The sequence below is a fragment of the Stegostoma tigrinum genome, chromosome 21 (genome assembly GCF_030684315.1).
Source record: "Stegostoma tigrinum isolate sSteTig4 chromosome 21, sSteTig4.hap1, whole genome shotgun sequence".
Classification (NCBI taxonomy): domain Eukaryota; kingdom Metazoa; phylum Chordata; class Chondrichthyes; order Orectolobiformes; family Stegostomatidae; genus Stegostoma; species Stegostoma tigrinum.
The window spans coordinates 12,351,152-12,373,851 of NC_081374.1; the positions used below are offsets into that span (position 1 = coordinate 12,351,152).

The 22,700-nt window shown below is 38.9% G+C and overlaps 1 protein-coding gene across 1 annotated transcript in view; it reads right to left on the bottom strand.

Moving 5' to 3' along the window:
• LOC125462661 (S-adenosylhomocysteine hydrolase-like protein 1) overlaps positions 1–22,700 on the bottom strand; it is a 102,842-nt gene that overhangs the window by 54,931 nt on the left and 25,211 nt on the right. Inside the window, 1 exon segment of the mRNA XM_059653213.1 lies at positions 773–884. Within this exon segment, the coding sequence (XP_059509196.1) occupies positions 773–884 (112 nt within the window).

The following is a 22,700-nucleotide window of genomic DNA, read 5'->3' on the forward strand; positions in this document are numbered from 1 at the left end:
ATCCCACTAAACACAACAATGGTGAGTGCATTAAATTCACCCTAAGTTTTTGATCTGAGAAACACTCAAGCATACGAACATATATGAAATATATGAGCAGAATTAGATCATTCAGCTCCCAAAATATGCTCCACTATTAGATAAGACCATGACCGATCTGCATTTGTTCCAAATACAACATTGCCATTTACACCAATAATGTTTGATTACTCGGCCAAACAAGAATCAATTCACCTCTCTAAAAAACATTCCATGACACTGCCTCCACCACTCTTAGGCACAGCAATCCAAAGAGTCTCAATCCTCGGAAAATACTTCATCTCTGCACTGAAAGAGTGACAATTTCAAAACAATGTCCCCAAGTTCCGGGCTCACCCAGCAGAAACATCCTTTCTATGACCCGTTTGTCGAGACTATTCAGGATCTTATAAAACTTCAAATCAGATCACTGAAATTCTAAACTCCCAAGGAAACGAGCCGAGCCTCTCCAAACTATCTTAAGAAATAACTGTTTATTTCAGATTAGCATAAACCAAAAAGAACAGTACTTTCAAAAGAATGCACATATCCACTTACTAAACATCCAATTCTTTTATTATAAACTCTATAAAAGAGTTATCCTGAATATTTGATATGCAAGCTATAAACAGAAAAGGCAAACTGTACACAGTGGAGAAAACAAAGTAAACAGAAGTAGTGATGGGGAAGAAGAAAAAGCAAGTAATTAACGAGGACGAAGAAAAGAAAAAAAAAGTATTACTTGAGTTACTACCTGAGCTGTAGCTGTCCGTGGAAGATTGAGAAATTGAACGTGACAGAGACCTCCGACCAGTTTTGGTAGGGAATCTGCTGAACTCCTGCTTTTCATCTGCAAACTGGATTTGCTGTAAACACAGATCATTCAAATAAATGGAAAAGAACCTTTTACACATAAAGTAAGCTTAGGCAACAAAATATATCCAGCTCAACAGCATAGATGTGCATATAAATAATGACATAACTCACCCAGCCTTCTTCAGCTTGCAATCTTGCTGAGATTACAAGAGGGTACAGAATGTCACTTCCCCAAATAAAAAGTCAGAGAAAACAGAGACACAAAATTGCGTCGCATCTGGGAAACAGCACATCGGAACCAAATAGAAGTAAGATAACTGCGGAAACTGTTTTGCCTGTCTAACCAAGCTGCAGTGCAGCATGTAGTGACAACGTACAACACCACTTAGTTGCCAACAGGATGAAAGCAATAGAAAAAAAAACTTAAAAAACACAATAAACTAAATCATCTGAAAAGAAATCACATTAATCCTGACCAACTGTGATGGACTTTGGTCAGTGTATAGTATTTCTCCTGGACACACACTTAGTGAGATATTTAGATCCAGTACAGCATGAAAATGGTTTCATAATTATCAGTTTGAGATTTTCACAAGTCTATATCTGTGAACATATCTTGCAGTAAACAGTATTTCGCATTTCTGTTTTTATGCTACATGAACTATGGAATTATTCAAAATGCATTTAAATTACACTCAGAGGCATCCATGGGCACTCAACAACCACAGCTCATTTATAACACAAATCTCTTTATACATTAGGCTGGTCCTCAAGACACATACAAGCAAACTAAAAACTTTCTGAGGCATTGGATTTTTTGACAATTCAGCAATCTCCTTTCACTTGAGTGGAATCCTAATGGAAAGATCACAAGGTCCGTATTTAAGTGTTTTCTCCCAGCATAACCATCCCCATCCTCTCCCTGTCTTACTCGAGATTCCTTCTATTCTGGCACTGAAGTTGGTAAAATCAGAAACCTGCAATGGCTCTACCACAGGACGCCAACAATTAGAGTCATAGAGTCCTAAAACACAGAAACATGCCTTTCAGCTCAAACTGATCCATGCCGACCAAAATGTCCATCCACACTAACCCCATTTCCCTGAATTTGGCCCATAGCCTTCTAAACCTTTCCTATCCATGTATTCATCCAATTACCTTTTAAGTGTTGTTCGCATACCCGCCTCAACAACTTTTGCTGGCATCTCATTCCATATGCATCCACCTTGTGTAAAAGCAGTGCCCCTCAGGTTCACATGTATTCTTTTCCCCGTTACCTTAAACTGATACCCTTGAATCCTTGATTTCCCAATCCTGGGAAAAAGACTGAGTGCATTCACCATGTCCATGCCTCTCTTGATCTTATACACACAGGAGACTGCAGGGGGGATCCTACATTCTAAAGGCAAAAAAAAAGTCCTAGCTTGTCCAACCTCTCCCTATATCTCAGTCCCTTGAACCCTGGCAACATCCTTGTAAACTTCTTCTGCACCCTTCAGTTTACTAACACCCTTCCTATAGCAAGGTGACCAAAACCAAACACAATACTGTATGCTGCCTCACCAACGTCCTGTACAACTGCAACATAACTTTTGGTATAATGGCCTTCATCAGTCAGGTCATTGAATGTAGAGATTTCTTCACTGTCCTGTCTACCTATAACTCCACTTTCAGAGGCCCATGCACCTGAACTCCAAGTTCCCTCTGTTCTGCTACACTCCTTGAGGCCCTACCATTAAAGTCCTACCTTGATTTGACTTTCCATAATGCAACACCTTACACTTATCTATATTAAACTCCATTTGCCACTGGTCAGCCCACTGGCCCAACTGACAGAAGAAATATGCTATGACAAATGCAAAACTTTAAAAGAAAAGATAAACAAACACAGGCACACTAAAGCACAAGAAGCTTGCTAAACGTAGGGGAACCACAATGAGCTCTGAATCAATTATTAAGCTATCAAGTGAGTCACGTTGCATTAGTTTCCAATATACTGTTAAGCTTACTGAGCTTTTACCCAACAGCTCTTGGTATGAATCTGGATAAGACAAAAGCAAAAAAAAAAAAATTTCAAAATATCACAATGGAATCCCCACCACTACACTATTAGTTGTCATTCACATTAAACACATCAAATTGGGCAGAAGATTTTAGTTACTGCATTACCCATTTCCCTTGGTTTGTATTTTCTTGTTCCTGATGCAGCTGATATTGCTGGACGAGTCAGATCCCAAACTGAAACCTGGCTTGACAGATCATATTTAGTTTTGTTTTGGTTTTAAGGAGGTGGGCTTTCACAGAAAGAAAAGCATGCAACTTTGCAAATTTTGTTTTAACAATGAAAAGAGAAATTTAACAACCAAACGAAAAGACGACACAATGGAATAACCCAAACTATTTACTTAGTGCATAGTTTGAAACATTGTAAGAAGAGACAATCCTATTATTAATCCCAAAACACACAAATTCAAACAAAAAACCTTGCACAGTACCCAAAAGCACGAGTAAACAGATATTTTCCTTATGCTTCAATAGGCTTAAGGTAACTTCAACTCCTAGACTGGAAATGCTGATAGCTCCAAGAAAGAGCTATCATACCCCTGAGTCTAAATGTTCTCAATTTCAAGTAACCTCTTCACAGTTTCATCCTATCACTTCTCGTCTGGGACTAATACCTTGCGCTAAAAAGATACTAAAAATTTACTGCATTATTCATTTAGAATGCTGATCCATACAACTGTGTCTCAGAACTGCCCAAAGCAAGTCATAATAAAATAATTTCTGACCCTCTAAGCTCGGAGGTGATTTGCCTAAGCTTAAGGGGAAACCAAATACAAAAATTTCTAACAGACCTTAAAGCCTAATGGTTTGCCTTGCTAAGTTGGAAAACATCCCAAGGTAAACAAAAGCGCATTAGTGCTACCAACATATTTCTCTCACGGTCTAAAAAAAATCATTATGGCTAGAGAAAGACAAGTTAGTTAATCATTAACTTCAGATGCACAAAAATACAAGTGTCACCAATTCAAACCTCAAGTAAATGATAATAAAAATATATATAAATCTCAGTTTATATTACAACATTAATTTTCCTCCAGGATCAGGATACTATGGTTTCACGTGTTGGAGGTTTTCAATGCATGCTTTCCACTATCAGGAGGTGGACGTGCGGCTCCTATTCTTACAATAAACAGCAGAGGCATAACTTATATTTGTATCCTTGCAAGTTGATAAAATGGTGTTACATCTTACTTTAGATTCTAATTAAAAAAAGAGAAACATGACGTCCCCAACATTTACTCAAAAGTACAATTCCTATATCGTGGCAGTAAACCCATGGGTCCAGTTTTTTTTAAAATCTGAATTATGCCATTGTGTTGGATTTAATTGTGTAAATACCATTGAGGTAAGTGATCTCTTATTACAGACAATGGGAACTGCAGACATTATTTAGAAAATAACAATTAATGCTGCATCAATCGTAAATCAAAATGCATTGCAGACAATTCGAATACCGTGAAGTAATAGCTTAAATTTTCCAATGGTCAGATAATTGTTTCTTAAGCAATGTCAAGAGCAGCGCATTTGGATCCTGTAAAATCTCCATCACAATTCTGAAAGGTCTAGACCCAAAACGTCAGCTTTCCGGCTCCTCTGATGCTGCTTGGCCTGCAGTACTCATCCAGCTCCACACCTTGTTATTTCAGATTCTGAAGGAACTATCCAAGAAATTTAAGATTCCATTGGGCAATTCATCTGTACCTTGAATCCACCCAAGTATTCTTTTCAGAGAATATGAAGGGTAGTAGTTACTAAATACGCAGGAAAGGTTAGACAACTAGAAACCTAGTCCAACTCCTGCCCGAACCCTATGCCTAGGACCAAAACCCTTTCACCCCCAACCCTGTGTCAAACACTTTACGCAATTTCGCCTGCTGTATCTCTGGATCCAATTTCCCAAGCCTCCTGGGACCTGATCATATCCCTCCTCCCAACCAGATTCTGGTAGACACACACGTGGCCCTTTCATCAACTTGCACCCTGGCACATTATCAATACCCACTTGATACCCTACCTTCACATTTAGCTTGCATAACCACCCGCTGTGAAATCAGCAGTGGCTGTCTGTGATGTTGAACTTTTGAGTTTCAAAATATTGCAGGTGACTGTCGTGAAAACGGGGGAAAATAGTCCCCTGTCTGTTCTATGCTATGAGGGACCTGTCAGTATAGCTTTCACATTTCTGAAGACGCCATGATTGGAACCTCCTGTGTCAATAAAGCAGACTATTTTTTTGTCACATGACCAAAGGAACAAGAAGGGAAACTGCGCCAGATTGAGCTGGATTTTCTACTAGGGGACAATGATATGTACTTAAGGTATACTACTGAGCAGCAGAAAAGAACATGGAAAGAAAATTACGTACAGTGTCAAAATCCGAAAATCGTAATTTCTACTGTGGAAAATCAGCTGCTAAATCAAAGACACTGAATTAAAATGGTCAAATGGCCAATCTAGCCATCATATGGTCTAAGCTAACACTGAAGTTCAGCAAATCCTAATGGCTGAATGACTACTAAAAATATTAGGAAATTTCAAGAAACTTAACAACTACATTTTACACAAGGCAGTTGCTTTGGCTAGATAGAGTCTCACTCCAAACATTCTGTCCCCCAAAATGTGATGACCTTTTAGTAAACCTACATAATTGCCAGTTACAGACACTGAACAATTTGCCTTAACCATAAACCCATAAGTTACGCAAATCAGAAAATTACTGTTTTTCCTACAGTAGTAGGTGACTAACTCAAAAATTAAATTTAAAAATAAATGTGTTGCAATAATTTTCTGCAACAAGAGTTTACTTCTGCCTATTCTGAAGATCATGTAGTTTCGGAGCTACAATATATGCCCAAGTATAGATGAGCACAACTGAGGTATCAGTTTCAGCTGAATATGAGAATCCAGGCATACTAAATGACTGGAGCTGTTTTGCTCAGATTCAGATCTGGTTATGTTCATTAAGTGCTGCTGCCTTATTTACACTGAGACCTGCATGTGGCAGGGTCAGTCTACAAATCCAGCATAAAACTTGCCCATCCACACCAACTACTCACTGGACAGAGTCATCACAAAGCCTCTATTTTCAAGCGGACCTCAAGATTATATGGCTGGCTTTCAGAAGAGATCAGTCTTAGCATATGCTTACATTTTAAAATGTGTAGGCATTCACAAACCTTTTTTCTTTCTAACATTACAGGTATTAGTCAGGCTACATCCAGCCTTAAATCTTCAAGTTGTATTGGTCATCACAAGGCATCTGATTTTGAAGCCAGAGTGAATATGGTAAATAGAATTGAGATTATGAAATCAGACTAAAATTCTGAGCTGTAACTAGCTTCATTCATAAACCTTTAACAGCCTTTTCTTGTTTCCCAAAAATAATGTTTGATAATTTTGGCAAGTAGACTGTTTGTTACTGTAAAAATGCTTACACAAAAAAAGGAGAGAGAATTCTCTCCCCATACCTTTGTGGTTTCCCCAGCAGACAACAGGTTTCTTTCAAAGCTCTCTGGAGCCAGTCACAACTTAAACAGCCCAGATGGTACACAAAACAACATACGCAAACAAAATGAAAACAGAAAATGAGGGCTTGCCAAACAGTAAGTCGCTAGCCCACTATAGAAGGTTTGGGGTCAGGAGCCCAGACAGTAATGGCTGTTCTTGCAGCTTCACCAAGGTACTAAAGTTGTAAGGCTCCTTGAAACCCTCATGTATTGCAACTGCTCACATGGTCTAACATTCAAGGCCCGATTCCTGCTCCAAAAATCCCCGTGAAAAGGTGGGATTTTGTTTATTTAAAACTGAGGTGTGGTCTCAATGCTGAAGAGCCCATACCAGAGCACAAATCACCAATGATAGTCAGCCACAAATTATTAATAGTATTTGCATCTGTATGGGCACGAATAATGCCAGAATAAGACCATGAAAAACTGGAAAAGGAGTAGGCCAGTCAGCCGTCAAGACTCCTCCACTGTTCAATAGGACCAGCCGTGTCCTTATATTCAAGTCCCTTTCCCTAAATTCCTCTATTCCCTTACCAATCAAGAATCAATCTCAGCCTCAAAGTGTGCAGAAGGACCCAGCCCTTACCCATCTCTAAGGCAAGGAGTTCCAAAGAGACTCAATCCTCAAGAGATTCCACTGATCAGTCCTAAATTAGCAACTTCCACCCGAGACCGTGCCCTGTCATCCTAGACTATCCCACGAGAGGAAACATTCAGCATTTACCCCGACAAGCCCATTAGGAATCTTTTTATATTTCAATGAGAGGAGATAGTCAGCATGGATTCATCAAGGGCAGGTTGTGACTCACAAACCTCATTGAGTTTTTTGAGAAGGTGACCAAGCATGTGGATGAGGGAAGGGCAGTTGACGTGGTGTACATGGACTTCAGTAAAGCCTTTGATAAGGCTCCACATGGTAGGCTATTGAAGAGAATACAGAGACATGGGATTGAGGGAGAATTAGCAGTTTGGATGAGAAACTGGCTTTCTGTAAGAAGGCAACGAGTGGTGGTTGATGGAAAATATTCAGCCTGGAGTCCAGTTACTAGTGGTGTGCCTCAAGGATTTGTTTTGGGACCACTGCTGTTTGTCATTTTTATAAATGGCTTGGATGCAAGCATAGGTGGATGGGTTAGTAAATTTGCAGATGACACTAAAGTCAGTGGAGTGGTGGACAGTGTGGAAGAATGTTGCAGGTTGCAGGGAGACTTGGATAAACTGCAGAATTGGGCTGGAAGGTGGCAAATGGAGTTTAATATGGATTAAATGTGAAGTGATTCACTTTGGCAGGAATAATAGGAAGGCAGAATACCAGGTCAATGGAAAGATTCTTGGTAGTGTGGCTGTGCAGAGGGATCTTGGTGCCCATGTACATAGATCCCTGAAAGTTGCCACCCAGGTTGATAGTGCTGTTAAGAAGGCTTACGGTGTGTTAGGTTTTATTGGTAGAGGGACTGAGTTCCGGAGCCATGATGTCATGCTGCAACTGTAGAAAATGCTAGTGTGGCCTTGTTTCGAATATTGCGTACAGTTCTGGTCGCCCCATTACAGGAAGGATGTGGAAGCATTGGAAAAGGTGCAGAGGAGATTTACCAGGATGTTGCCTGGTCTAGAGCGTAGGCCCTCTGAAGAAAGGCTGAGGGACTTGGGTCTGTTCTCAGTGGAGAGAAGGAGGCTCAGAGGGGATTTAATAGAGGCATACAAGATGTTCAGAGGATTAAATAGGGTGGACAGTGAGAGCCTTTTTCTGAGGATGATGACGTCAGAGACAGGTTCTTTACTCAGAGAGTGGTAAGGGCGTGGAACACCCTGCCTGCCAGTGTAGTTAACTCAGCCACATTAGTGGCATTTAAACAGTCCTTGGATAAGCACATGGATAATGATGGGATAGTGTAGGGCAAGGGGCTTAGATTAGTTCACAGGTCGGCACAACATCGAGGGCCGAAAGGTCTGTTCTGTGCTGTATTGTTCTATGTTCTATGTTCTAATGACATCACCTCCCATTCTTCTAAATTCATGCACGTTCTGTTAGGTTATGTCTATGGTACAGCTGCCCATTTGAGAATGATGTTCCCAATCATGAGCTTAATGATGTCACTGCACATGCTATAGCATTAATGATGCACGCTGCCATTTTTAAAAAAAATCCTGCAGTCTAAAAAGCATCTCTTTCTCAGTTGTCCACTCTGGGGATCTCAGCAGTTATCAAGCCTTCAAAATAGGATGATAATAGAAAATTTGCGTTAGCACAAGCCTACATTATTGTGGCAAGATTTGGTTGTTGAAACGTATTTATGCAACAATATTGTTTATTACCTACCCTATTGATAAATTGTTCACATGTACATGGAGCTTTATATGTAATATCTTATCACCGATCTCCGTATGTCTGACCAATCAGCTGCATTTTCAAATCCATACATTTTATGTCTAATCTACTCTATCCCACATAGGCAAATGCAGGCCTGCTCAAAAAATTGTTTACAGTAACACAAACAAGTGACATTAGCTGTAACAACAAAAGCTATAGCTGTACTACAGGTACAGATGTGACGATGGTATCTGCTACAGAACTGCCAGCTTACAGAATTCTAATTCCCTGTTCGAGGTATACTACTTTCCAGGGAGAGTGGAGCTCAGCATGTGTAAGTATGACTGAATAATACTTTATCCTTTTGGGAGAACAGTGAAGATATTAATCAGCTGTTTTAATCTTTAAACCCTTTAAATAAAAGCTTGGCAGACCACCTGTGTATATTTGAAATTAAAAAGTAAGCTCTGTTATAATGCCCTTGTTTAATCAAATGCAAGATGCGAAATCCATGTTCAATCAACAAAATTTGTAATATTACCGGCCATTTGATAATCAGCTTTTAAAAGTGTAGGCCCATTGCATGATTCTAGGCTTTGAAAGGACAATAACAGAAGCTGTCTGTACACATTCCTAATTTGAGTTCCTGACCCAAGTACCGCAAATAATCATGCGACGGTTGTTCATACTGTTGTCCCATTGGCTTAAATTCAGATTTCGAAACACACTTAGTTCAACCATCAAACAGAGTTAAAATCAAACCAAAGGTTAAAACAAATCTGTGGATTGCAGCTTTGAATTGATGGTACTTTTTGACATGTTGACAGAAATTATCTGCACAACGTTTATTGAAAGCAGTACATTTGTGCGAAATGTAATATTCCTTCAGAAAAACCATAATTATTTAACACTGTACCTTACAATTGTGTACCAAGTATTAATACAGTAAGAGATGGTGGTACACAACTAAGACGCATGACCTGCTGCATCGTGAACTATTGCAACCCAGATCACCAACTGAAGTTCGCGATCACAGTCATACCAACATTAAAAGCATTCATCTAACAGTGACAATGGGAGGAGGCAATAGTGTAGTGGTATTGTCACTGGACTAGTAATCCAGGGGCCCAGATTAATGCTCTAATCACTGGTTCAAAGCTGGTAAAATGTAAATGACGAACAAATGTGGAATACCGAACTAGTCTCAGTAACAGTGTCATAAACTTAATTGTTTTAAAAGCCCATAGATTTCAGTAATGCACTTTAGGGAGGGAAATCTCCTCTGTACCTTGTCTGGCTGACATACAGCTCCAGGCTCACTGACATGGTCAACTCTTAACTGCACTGTGCAATGATCCTATCCAGCCACTCAGTTCTAGAGGAAAAACAAGTGAACAGAAATGCTTGCTGTGCGGGCAACACCAACATTCTAAAAAGAATTTCTTTAAAACATATAATTTTTATCTAAATTGTTTTAAAAAGAACAACAAATCATTCTATGGCCCACCAAGTTCTAAGTTACAGCAGAATTCGGTATGACAGGTCGGCACAACATCGAGGGCCGAAGGGCCTGTACTGTGCTGTAATGTTCTATGTTCTAATTTCCTACAAAAACACAAGCAAACATCTAACTGTTACCCTATTTTACACTGCACAGCACAATGCTACAGCAGTGTTTCAAAGTGATATAAATGAATAACTGGAATTCAAGTGGGTTTGGAAATTTGTGTCATATTGATGTCAAAGCATCAGAATCCACATATATAAATGTTATCACAATGTTTGACCAAAACAGATCATATTTTCCCAAACCTGTCCCAAGACGACAACATTCATTCATAACAATTAAAAGACACCAATTCAGCATTCATCCTTCATATTTGTTTTATTATTGATAATGTTGGAATAGCATTACTCTTGACAAACTATCAATATGGCTTAACAAGGTCTCAAATAAACGGGTTTCACGCAAGACATTTACAACCACAAGGCACGTGCATTTGTGTACCATTTACGCAATGCACATCAATAAATCAAAATCTCCATCAACTGCACCTCCCAAACATGCAGCCACAACCACCTAGATCATGGATAGCAAGCACATGGAAATGCCACCACCTACAAGTTCCCCATGTAGTCACTCAATATCCTGACCTAGAACAATATTACTAATCTTTCAGCATTGCCGGGTCAATAATCTTAAATTCTCTACCTAACACTACAGATGCGCTTCCATTACATGAGATGGAATGATTCAAGGCAGCAGCTCACCACAAATGTCTCAACTGCAATTAAGAATGGGCAATAAATGCAGACTTTGCCTGCGCCACCGAAATCTCAAAAACAACATTTACTGCAAGACTTTCAATACTATTTCAAAGTATCAAATGTACACACAACACATACCAGTTTAAATAATGACACTAGAAATTTTGAATGAATTGAACACAGCTCAAATATGGAAAGTTTTGCAGGATTTGGGGGTGGGGTGGGATGTGAAGGAGAGAGAATGGGGCTAATGAGATTCATCTCCCTAGGAGCCAGTTTGCAATGAAAAGGGCCATTTTGCCTGTGTTATACTGTTCTAATTTCCAAATGGTCATTTTCAATAGCAGGTCTCTTCAACATAACACTGGAACTTCGCCAAACAAGGTTGACTACACAAACAATGAACTTGTAATACATTTCCTCATATCCTGCCTGGACACTCTACATAGGATTGTGCTAGAACTTCCCCCAGAACCACAAACTTGGGAACCAAAATGCTCAAGGGTTTTCAGGGTTTTTGAAATAGTAATGGCCTAGGGGTATTATCACTAGATTATTAATACAGCGATCTGGGAAATGTTCTGGGGATCGGGGATTGGAAACCTACCATGGCAGATGATGGAATTTGAAATCAATTTTTAAAAATCTGAAATTAAAAGTCATGACCATGAAACCATTATGGATTGTTGGAAAAATTCATCAAGGTTTCCTAATGCCTCTTAGAGTGAAATCTGTCATTCTTAACTGGTCTGGACTTCATGTGACTCTAGACCCAGTGATGTGGTTGACACTCAACTGCCCCCTGGTTAAGTAGGTGGCTAATTAGGGGTAATTAGGCTCCAAGCCGAGCCAGAGACATCCACATCCTGTATGAATGCATTTTTAAAAAGTAGTGCTAACCCCTCAAAAATCAGGCATAGACACTGAACAAAGATATGTCCTACTCCACAGCTTTATAAGGAAAAAAGGAGTTTTCAAACTTGCAGTAATGTGAAATCAATGTTGTGCTAAAGAAAAAACCTTGTTCACTATAAAGGTTGAAATCAGTTAACTAAAACTATGGCCCAACCCAGTTGTCATTTCTGATTTTTATATTTCTTTCCCAGGAAAAAGAATCTAGCAACTCCTCAGTATATGTTTCCTGACAAAGTACAATTTTTTTAAAAATTGTAAGAAAACTGATATTATATGCAACCAATGTGACAATTGTAAAAGCATGACCTCATGGCTATTCAGAGTCCACCCATCCGGTGTTCTTATGTAGGAAACAGCACAGACGTACCAGGTTTCACAGTGCTAAGCACCAGACAGGAAGAGTTACTTTCTTACTTGTCACTATATTGCACAACTGTATTTACAGTACCTCAAGATTATACTTCCTCCTTCTCCAGGTCTTCATCCTGTAATCATCCACGATTAGAAGATCAAGCTATGTGCCCATATCGAACATCCAACCAAATGGAAAAACTATGTGGTTCTGATATAATGCAATATAAATTACTGACACAGACAGAAGAGCTCAACTCATTTGATTTTAGGAATTAGAAAGTAACATTGGTATCTCATCAATGGAATGCTCCTACTTCTCAACATTCCCTAGATTCTCCATGCCCCTCACTGGCAATACGGGCAAGCTGAATCAAAGTGTTCATAAACCTGGCATAACATTTGACCAAAGTTGAACTCTCAACCACATATTCATTGTAAAAACCACAAATTCTCCTGCTTTAAAATCTGAAGGCTCCATCACTGATTCTGCTCATTGAAAGCCAAAACCCTCATCCATACCTTTGTTATCTCAACTTTGGCATGTTAAATGGACTCCTGGCCTAGCCTCCCGCATTCAGAACTATTGCTCATATCCCAAACAACACCATGTCCTGCCCTTTCATCACCATCTGGTTTTTATTAAAACTCTCAACCTTATTTACGAGTCTTCCCATGGTTTTGCTAGTCCATTCTTTTGTAACCTACACTTCTGCAGCTCTGCAAACTCACATCAGGCATGGCACTCAGCACTTAGTCATACATATCACATCCTGAGTTCAGCTGATTTGGAGGGTGCAGATGAATTAAGGAAATGGCATAGCAGCCATTTTTACACCGGTATCAGATACAGCCTCTCACGATACCTTATCCAATGCTCTAAACTGAAACAAGTAGTACCAACAGATTATGCAACCTTGGGAGCAATCACAAGTGAACTGTTCATTCCTTACCCAGCATTCACATGCAAGCACACACAAGAAAAGCAGCACTGAAACAAACTAGCAGAATAAATCTTCTCCACCATTCAATAGGGCCATGATTAATCCTACATTTCAACACCACATTCCCGCTTTTGCTTTATTCCATCTGCTGCATTTAACGTCTGGGCAGGCGCTGGATGGGGCAAAAAGCCACACAGGAAACTGAGGACTAAAGTGCAACAGCTAGCCAAGAAACACAGCCTGGGAACTGGACATGGAATCTTTCCAATCTGGATACATCAATGCTAAACTAAATTGTCAAATGGTTTAGATTTGTAATGATAAACAAAATTGAACATTTCATCAAAAGCTTGCACGATGTTAAAGAATGTTGATATATTAAACTAAAATAAATTTGATGTGACATTTTCTGAAATAAACTGGGACTTGTTTTTACATCAGCCATTTCACCAGTTGTACCCCACAGATTCAAAATGAACCCCTCTGATTGCTTTAAGTCAAAATAAGGAAGGCAGCTTATGAATTGACAAGATGCTGAAAAAAAGCATAAGAACTGTGGATACTGCAAATCAAACAACAGCTGAAATTGCTGGAGAAACTCAGCAGTCAAGCAGGCATCCGTGAAGAGAAAGCAGAATCTACATGTGAAGAAGGGTCACTGGACTCCATGTTGACTCTGCTTTCCCTCCACCAATACTGCTTGTTGGGTTTCTCTAGTGATTTCTGATTTTGCTACAAACTGACAAGAATCTACTCTAGATCCTCTCTAACGCCTCAAAACACTTAGTGCTTATTGAAAAATCTGAAACAAAAACCAAAGCTGTACCTTACTCTTCTGAGACATTCTTCTTCCTTTTGTATTCTGCAGAATAATTCCCCAAGCGCTGTTATTTGTAATTCTATGTCTCACAGCCAAATCATTTCCTAAGGATTGAATTGGTTTAACCCCCACCCACAGTTTTAAGTAAACCTCACTGTTAAACAGATTTAGTCACCTGATCCAATTTCCTACAACCTTCCAGAGGCGTTCACAAAACTCCTTTCGTATTAACTGATTATGAAATTTGATATTTAAATTCTTCAGCACTCAACATTTATTTATAGCCCATTATAAAGCAAAGGTCCTGTTCTTGATGTATCAATTAAAAAATTAGCAATATTTATATAGGCAAGGGCATTTGGTTGTCTTAGATATCAGCCAGAGGCTAAACTTTCCATACAATATCAATACCAGTACCACACATTTGTATCTATTAAAAGGCAATGTCTGAATAGCCCAATAGAAACATCTTCTCGTAACATATGCACCAAATGCATCAAATTTTGTCACCATTTTGGTGTTGGTGGCACAGAGGAAAGAACAGAAAGTCATGCACACTATCTTAAAGATTCCCTTCTCCTTTAATTGCAATGCAGTGGTTATTACAACAATAGAAAGCAAGACATTTCATGGCACTCAAGTGTTCAAAGCAAACAGTTCAAATAGAGCTTACTCAAATACTTGTATGTGCCTGAGCCAACCAAAAGCTTTGAAGGTCAAATATATTTTTTTAAATCCTTACAACTCAGCCTTGAATCGAAGGCACTTTCATCGTACTCCTCCTGTGGGATGGATTGAAGTGTGTGCTAAACAGTTAAACAAATATTCCAACTTAAAAAGAATTTTTTGCCAACTTTTGCACAGCTTGTGCTAATCACATGGTGGTCCCTTTTCAATTCTACACTTTTATTCATCACTACTGCTGTTACAGCAGCAGTGAGCTGCTAAGGGCAATCAACTAGTTCCTCAGCCTTTTTTAAAAAACTATTTTATCATTATAAGAAACCGTACTTAAAAAGGAGTCCAAGTCCTCATTTTTAATGAGAGCTTTATTTCAGTTAACCACACTCCACAAAAGTCTCACCCCATTGCTTACTAGTTCCCCCCCCACCACATTTTTATACAGTTCTCATCCAACTCACCCTTAATAAAAACATCATCACCCTGTTCCCTTGCTCCATTCAGTCTTAGGCATCCTTTCAGGATCTTTTTAAGATGGTAGCAAAAAATTCTCTAGTTTTCTGAAAAACAGTGCCTTGCCCCCCTAATGTCATTCAACATCACAGCAGCTTCCTCAAATCAGTCGCAAAAGTACAAACCCACAAATATATGGATCTACACCTATTAAAATGGGACAATGGGTTGAAACCTAACTCTTCAAGTCCAATTCCAAGGAAACCATCATGTCACAGTTCTTGTTCATCCCCAGGAATGCCTTCACAAGAAATGCAAAGTTGAACATTTAATTAAAAGTCACTTTGATTGGTGCATTGCGTAGCAAAATGGCTGCTCCCTGAAGGCTCAATGAAATAGCTTTCTTATGATCTAAGTATACATCCACTTTAGGCATTTTGTTTTAAAATGCCTATTTAGCCTCAAAGAGCACAGACTTAGCTTTAAAAGAAGAATTTTAACTTTAATAAAAGGATATCTTGTTACCAAAGGTTGATTGACATCATTACGGTCTGTCACAAAACCTCCTCACACACATCTGCATTCACCACAGGTACACAGTTCCTTAAAAAGTACGTACTGAAAACTTCAGATGCACAAAATGCAAAGACCTTGGTCCATGATTTGCAAATCTGAGTGCAGAGATAAAAGCCTATATTGAAGTCTGACAAAGTTTAAAGAATCCAAACATACACAAGGCAAACAATAACCAAGAACATGATAATTTAGACTATCAGACACTAAAGACATTTTGTTTAAATAAATGTTGATGTAACATAGTAACTGTCTCTAAAGCAGGTAACTGAGAAAGTAAATCTTCAAAACTGGCATTCATTCACATTTACTGGACCAGTTTAAAAAAGTTACTACACAACTATTGCACAGTACAGAGACCCAAGTTAAGTCCATGGAGAATCAAATTCCTTGGGATTCTACTTTAAAGACTGACACAATTTTGCCAGTTAGGTCACATTAAGTGACACACAAACTAAAACACAGGTCTACTTGAGTGAGGAAGGAAAAACATGACCAAATCCAAAGGACAAGATAAATTCAAACAAATTGGTCCTTCCACCTTCTAAATGAACTCATTAATGCTAGGTGCCATTAGTTCACAAAGTTGGAAGAGAAGTGACGTGGGGAGACACAACAGGGGTGCAGCATAACAAGGGGTGAAATGAAGATTATTAGTACCATTTGCACAAGTTTGCCACTGCTGACATCCCTCCAATCACATCCCACTTGAGTCACTATATAAAGAAAGCTATTTTGAACGGACTGGACCTTAAAGCCACTCAGAAATTTCTCAAACTTTACTTCATTTTCAAGCTGAGATTTACATTAATCCGGGAAGCCATAGAGCAGATAACGTAACAAAATGAGGATGTGTGTATGTACAATTAGAGGTAATATGTAGATAGTTTCAGAATAACTAATTTATCAAAAACAAAACAGATGCTGAGCCAATCACTTTTTGAAAAGGCATAATACCCTCTTAAAAGGACGTACTTCGTGTACAAACATTACCAGAAAATCCCCTTTAGGCTACCTTCCTTTCCAAAAAAGGACAAAAAACCCAACCACATCAGGATTATAAAACTATTAAATTGATAACCACATAAGGTCAATAATACATGTGGGTAGACTCTTCTCACTTTGACTGCATTTGCTTCAGTGAGTAAATGCCATCACCATGAATGAACTCTAGAAGTACTTACAGACACATTAAACTTTTAATTACTACACATTTTCTATAAGAAAAGGACATGCAGGCAAAAGGGCTGCAGATGTATATGCAGTGACTGCTAGAGGGAGAGGGGTACGGGGTGGGTGGGAGAAGAGGAACAGAGAGCACGACAGTGTGAGAGATCAAAAAACAGAGAAAGATCATGAATACGAGATAATGGGAACAGCAGATGCTGGAGAATCCGAGATAACAAAGTGTGGCGCTAGATGAACACAGCAGGCCAAGCAGCATCAGAGGATCAGGAAAGCTGACGTTTCAGGTCTAGACCCTTCACTTTCTGAAGAAGCATCCAGACCCGAAACATCAGCTTTCGTGCTGATGCTGTGATGCTGCTGGGCCTGCTGTGTTCATCCAGCTCTACACCTTGTTATCTCAATTATTCAATCACTTTAAGGCCAATTCACGTTAAACAAACACGCATATTGGCAGAACCGGTGTTATATAAATATATTCCTCTGCTGAAGAGCGAGGAAAGTTTTAATGGGATGGACTTAAACAGAGACGTCGACTATAAACCTGACTGTAATCTGGTGCGAATTCTCAAATGGCAAACAAGATTGGAGAAAAGACAGCTGTTTGGTCAGATTTTGTATCTTCCCCTTTCAATGATACACAGGGCTCAACTCCAGTCTATTCACTAGTTAAATTGAGATACTCATCTGCACTAGTGTATGCTACTGAGGTCACAGTTGAAGAACTACACACTAGTCATTCCACAATGGAACTCAGTGCTAGAAGCCAGCAAGCCAGTCTAAACAAACAGGACAAAAAAAAACATGCTCTCCTCTGACCACTGATAGGCAACAATCATGAAAAGCAAACAAAAATAAAGTATTTCTATTAACCCGCAAGACCAATATTCTCAAAGTCTACAGATTAACCATTAAGGTCCCACTACCCACTCATCATGAACAACCAAAAAGACTGATCTTTTAACTTCTACCTGTTTTGGGAATCAGTCTCATTTCTCATCTGTTCTATTTCTTACCCCTCACATTTAACAACAAAAGAATGGGTTATTAGTCAAGATAGAGTCTGGTTAAATTGGTCTCATAACAATATTCACATGGGAGTGGATTCTTTACATATAAATCTTGCTGCAACCGACCAATAAAGCAAGTAAATAAAGGGGAGCCAGTTCATCCCTCCATCTGGGAGCTTGACAATTTGGGCTATCCCATCTGGAACACAATAAGTTAAGGAACCTCATCTGGTGTCTGGTCATAAGAGAGAAACTAAATAAAGTTTGCTTTTATTAAAGAATCTGAAGACCAACTGTTATTGAACTATCCCAATCTAGCCAATTCAATTTGTAAAAAAAAATTAGGATCTGGATGAGGGTAAAACAGAGGTAAAAAAAGACTATGTAATAACTGAAAATAGGAATAAACACTGAAGCCTAATTAGGTCTTTTAAAATAAAACTGGTTTATCAGAATCCGTCACGGCAATTTAACAAGCAATCATGTCAGTGTCAGGCCCAATGCTATTGTGTAACCTCTCCTCCACCCAATGGTTCAATACTTTGTAAGATAACAACATGAGCAAGGTCTGAATGAGTGAGTCAGCATGTTCAGCACAGGGAGAACACAAATGTGAATCATTTCCTGTTCTGATTTCTATAAGCAAGGGAAAAGAAAAATCTCACACCTACTACTTAAAAAAAACACAGATGAGTCATCTTCACACCACAAACCAATTTGAGGTGCCCAGTATCATCATCAGGCCTGCCCAGTCTGGTAGTTGCAAACAAATTTGTGTCTTGTCTGAACAGAGCACCATTTCCCAAACTTCTACAAATCAGGTTATTGACTTGTACCAAGTTTGAGTCCTGGAGCTAGGGTTTCAAATTTATGTTTATCACTTTCTCACCTGTCCTTTTCAATATATGAACTTATGCTTTTGTCTATGTTAGATGATAGACTCAGATCGATTACTAGAAAAGTTATACACAGGGTTTATTACACTTTGCTCTGAATACTCATCTGCAAGATACAGACAATGTCGAGTCAGATGACTTTCAACTAATTCCCAATAGTGGCATTCTGAGAAACAGGAATAAAAACGGTTTCCATATATTCAGAGATAATGGAAACTGCAGATGCTGGAGAATCCAAGATAACAAAGTGTGGGGCTGGATGAACACAGCAGGCCAAGCAGCATCTTAGGAGCAGAAAAGCTGACGTTTCGAGCCTTGACCCTTCATCAGAAAAGCTTTTCTGATGAAGGGTCAAGGCACGAAACGTCAGCTTTTCTGCTCCTAAGATGCTGCTTGCCCTGCTGTTTCCAAATATTCATCCTGACTGACTGTAGAGACTTAAAACCATACCTGCTTCACAGGATCAAAGCAGCAAATAATTTCAGTTACCACAGGCAGATTCAAGAAGGTAAATATCCTCAGACACTAGCCAACTATTTAACACTGATCAAAGAACGCAACCTTTTGTGAATAGTTTTTGTCCTAATGTAAATTAGATATTTAAAGCCTTTTATTTCAGAAGTAACTAGAGATTTGGATAGTCATGTGAGAAGCCCATTTCATTCTTTCAGTCAAGATGTAATTTCCCAGAACTTATGAGAGTCCAGCAGGGATGCTAAGGCAGTTTGAGTCTACATTTTATTTTATAACACGTGATCTTCTATTATTGTTAAATTCTGTCCTATCAGCAATATCATTGTCTAACGTTTATATGGCACAAACGCGTGGAGTTCGCACATCTCCCGTGTCTGCGTGGGTATTCTCCAGGTCCCTTCCACAGTCCTAAAAGGTTCAATTTAGGTCAATTGGCCATGGTAAATGCAGAATTATAGGGATAGGGTCCGAGTGGATGCTCTTCAGAGGGTCAGTGTGGACTTGATGGGCTTAATGGCCTGTTTCCACACTGTAGGGATTCTATGATTCCAAGAAATGTTACTTGCCATTTGTCCAGTTTTTGCTGTGACTCTGAGCCATTAATCTTATAACTCCTAACATGCATTATTTTCAATGTGTTATGATCAAGTTTGAACCTGTTTTCTCTCTAGTCCCAGTATTCCACCTAACAAACATTTAAGATGGTATATATTGACATAGTCAATTTATCTACATTAGGTTCAAATGGTTTCTTTAATAAGTATCAAAATCAGTGACTAATTATTAAAACATGACTTATTCAAACATATGTAAAGCTGAATAACAGTTTGAAATATTAAAGTACAAATATTTAACCACACACAAAAAATAAAAAACTTGTCCAGAGATTAACATTGGCGAAATACTTTAAAAATTTTAGAAGAGTAAAAAGGGTGTAATGATATGAGGTGCTCCAGACAGCGTCTCGTCTGCCATCCTTTCACACAGATATGTGTCATTGAATGTTTGCAGTCATCACTGGGACTGCCTCAGAAGCAGTTCATTCAGAAGGTGTCAAGAGCAAGAATCCTCTCAGGGAGAGCTGCTATTTTAGTTTTTATATTATATATTTATATTAAGACAACACCTGACTATCAGAAAGCAATTTTGGAAAGTAAAAAAATTGTCCCACAGTGTCCTTTCAGTGAAAACTGCTCAAACCACTGATGGCCAACAATTTAAATATACATATGCAAAGTTCAGATGACAAGAGATATTAAAGGGCTCCGTCATGCCTGTCACCAGCAGTAAGTTATTAAAAATCACTATTTAGCATAGATAGCATTTACTGAAGCAGATCAATACAGGAAGATCACAGATGTAATCGACTGAGACTTGATTAGACTGATCCAACTTCAGAAAAGGGTCAATTTTCCTGCCAATCACATTTACTCATACACGTCTGCTGCACAGGTGTGAGATGCAGACAATCAAGTTCAAAGAAGACAGCAAGCTCAGTACACTAAAACAGGTCAACCACCACTGCTGGAGATTCATCACAAGGAGAAGGGCAAGAAGAAAGAAGGGCTATTCAGTCTCCTAGGAGAAGATAGTGGTTAACATGTTTTCCAGTTTACTGAGCTTGCTGCCTTTAGCTCAGATCTATGCAGCAAACCTGTATAAATGTGATTGGCATGAGAACTGATCAAAATTTAAGAAAAAATGTCAACGGGTCTAAACACCTTCGAGCATGAATGGCAAGGCATTTAAAATGATAATACAGTAAGCATTTTCTTCCAAAAAAAAACATGCTGTATGATTAGGAGTCTAAATGTGGAGTCTCAAGAGGGGAGCTATTCCACCTCTCCTCATCCCATTGTAAGATTACAAAATTAAGAAAAAAATTGCTAAAGACTGTACATACTTACTGGGTCTTGGAGCTAAAAACACCAAGATGCACACAAAAAAATTAACAAGGTTATTAAGCAATGTTAAAATGAATTGTGCATGACAAAGCACATTAAGACTGCATGTAACAGACATGCTCTTTTTGCCTTTGTACTAGGCAAGTAATGTACCTTCATGCTATAATTTATGAATACAGTAACCTATAAAAGATAAACTCACTGTTGTTGCCAAGTAACTTAAAAGTAGCTGAGTGTAATATCCAAAAGAGAAATACTATTTATGGAACAGAACATAAAATTGCTTTTATGACTTTCTCCCGTGCTCAGTGTGTGAACCATCAGCCTAGCTTTATTAAAATGTTGAAAGCAGAAAAGAGGTTAATTATAAAGGAATCAAGATATCATCTTTGTAGTATACTGTGAAATAACAAGTCATAAAAGATTAACATAGCACTGAACTCGAATATTATTTTTAAAGTAACATCTGCAGTTAAGCAGCAGCACAAATTGAATATATGTACACTTAAGTGACAACTCCAAATATCTTTCAATTCACCACAGATTTTACACACAGCAGGGAAAACATTATTGACTGACCTTCATGTAACTATCCCAAATTTTCAAAACAATGCAAGAATTTGTTTAGTTCTGGTCCAGTGGTACTTAACACTGTAGTGATAAAATGAGGGCACCATCAGCAGCACTCCCACTGTAGATTCTGTAGAGGTCACTGCGCAGTAAAGCAGACGTTCAGAAACTTTTGATAAACATAGTCAAACATAACCCCATTGTTTCTCATTGAGTTTGAATAAGTTGCAATTAGTTATTTTAATTCCTCAGTTACTGTAGCTACAAGAGCAGGCTAAGAGTCCTGCAACAACTAACACCCAAAGCCTGCCCACCATTTGTAAGGTTCAAGTCAGGAATGTGGTACAATATTAGAGATAATGGGAACTGCAGATGCTGGAGATTCCAAGATAATAAAATGTGAGGCTGGATGAACACAGCAGGCCAAGCAGCATCTCAGGAGCACAAAAGCTGACGTTTCGGGCCTAGACCCTTCATCTGAGATGCTGCTTGGCCTGCTGTGTTCATCCAGCCTCACATTTTATTATGTGGTACAATATTCCCTTTTTGCCTGATAAATACAGCTTCAGCAACACAAGAGGCTCAACAACTTCGGAACAAAGCAGGTGCTTCATAGTAACCACATCCACTAAAATTCACACACTCCACCACTGATACCCAGCAGCAGTGTGAACTATTTATAAAATACACCGCAAAAATTCAATGAGGACATTCTGACAGCAGCTTCCAAAGCCACTATCTATAAGGTCAAGGGCAGCAGATACACGGAAACACCATCGCCTGCAAGTTCCCCTCCAAGCCACACATCATTTTGGCTTAGAAATATACCACATTCCTTCATTGTCTCTGGGTTGAAGTCACAGAATCAGAGCAAGAAATAGACCCTGTGGTCCAACCAGTCCATGCCAACTATAATCCCAAACTTGCCTACTCCTAGCCCA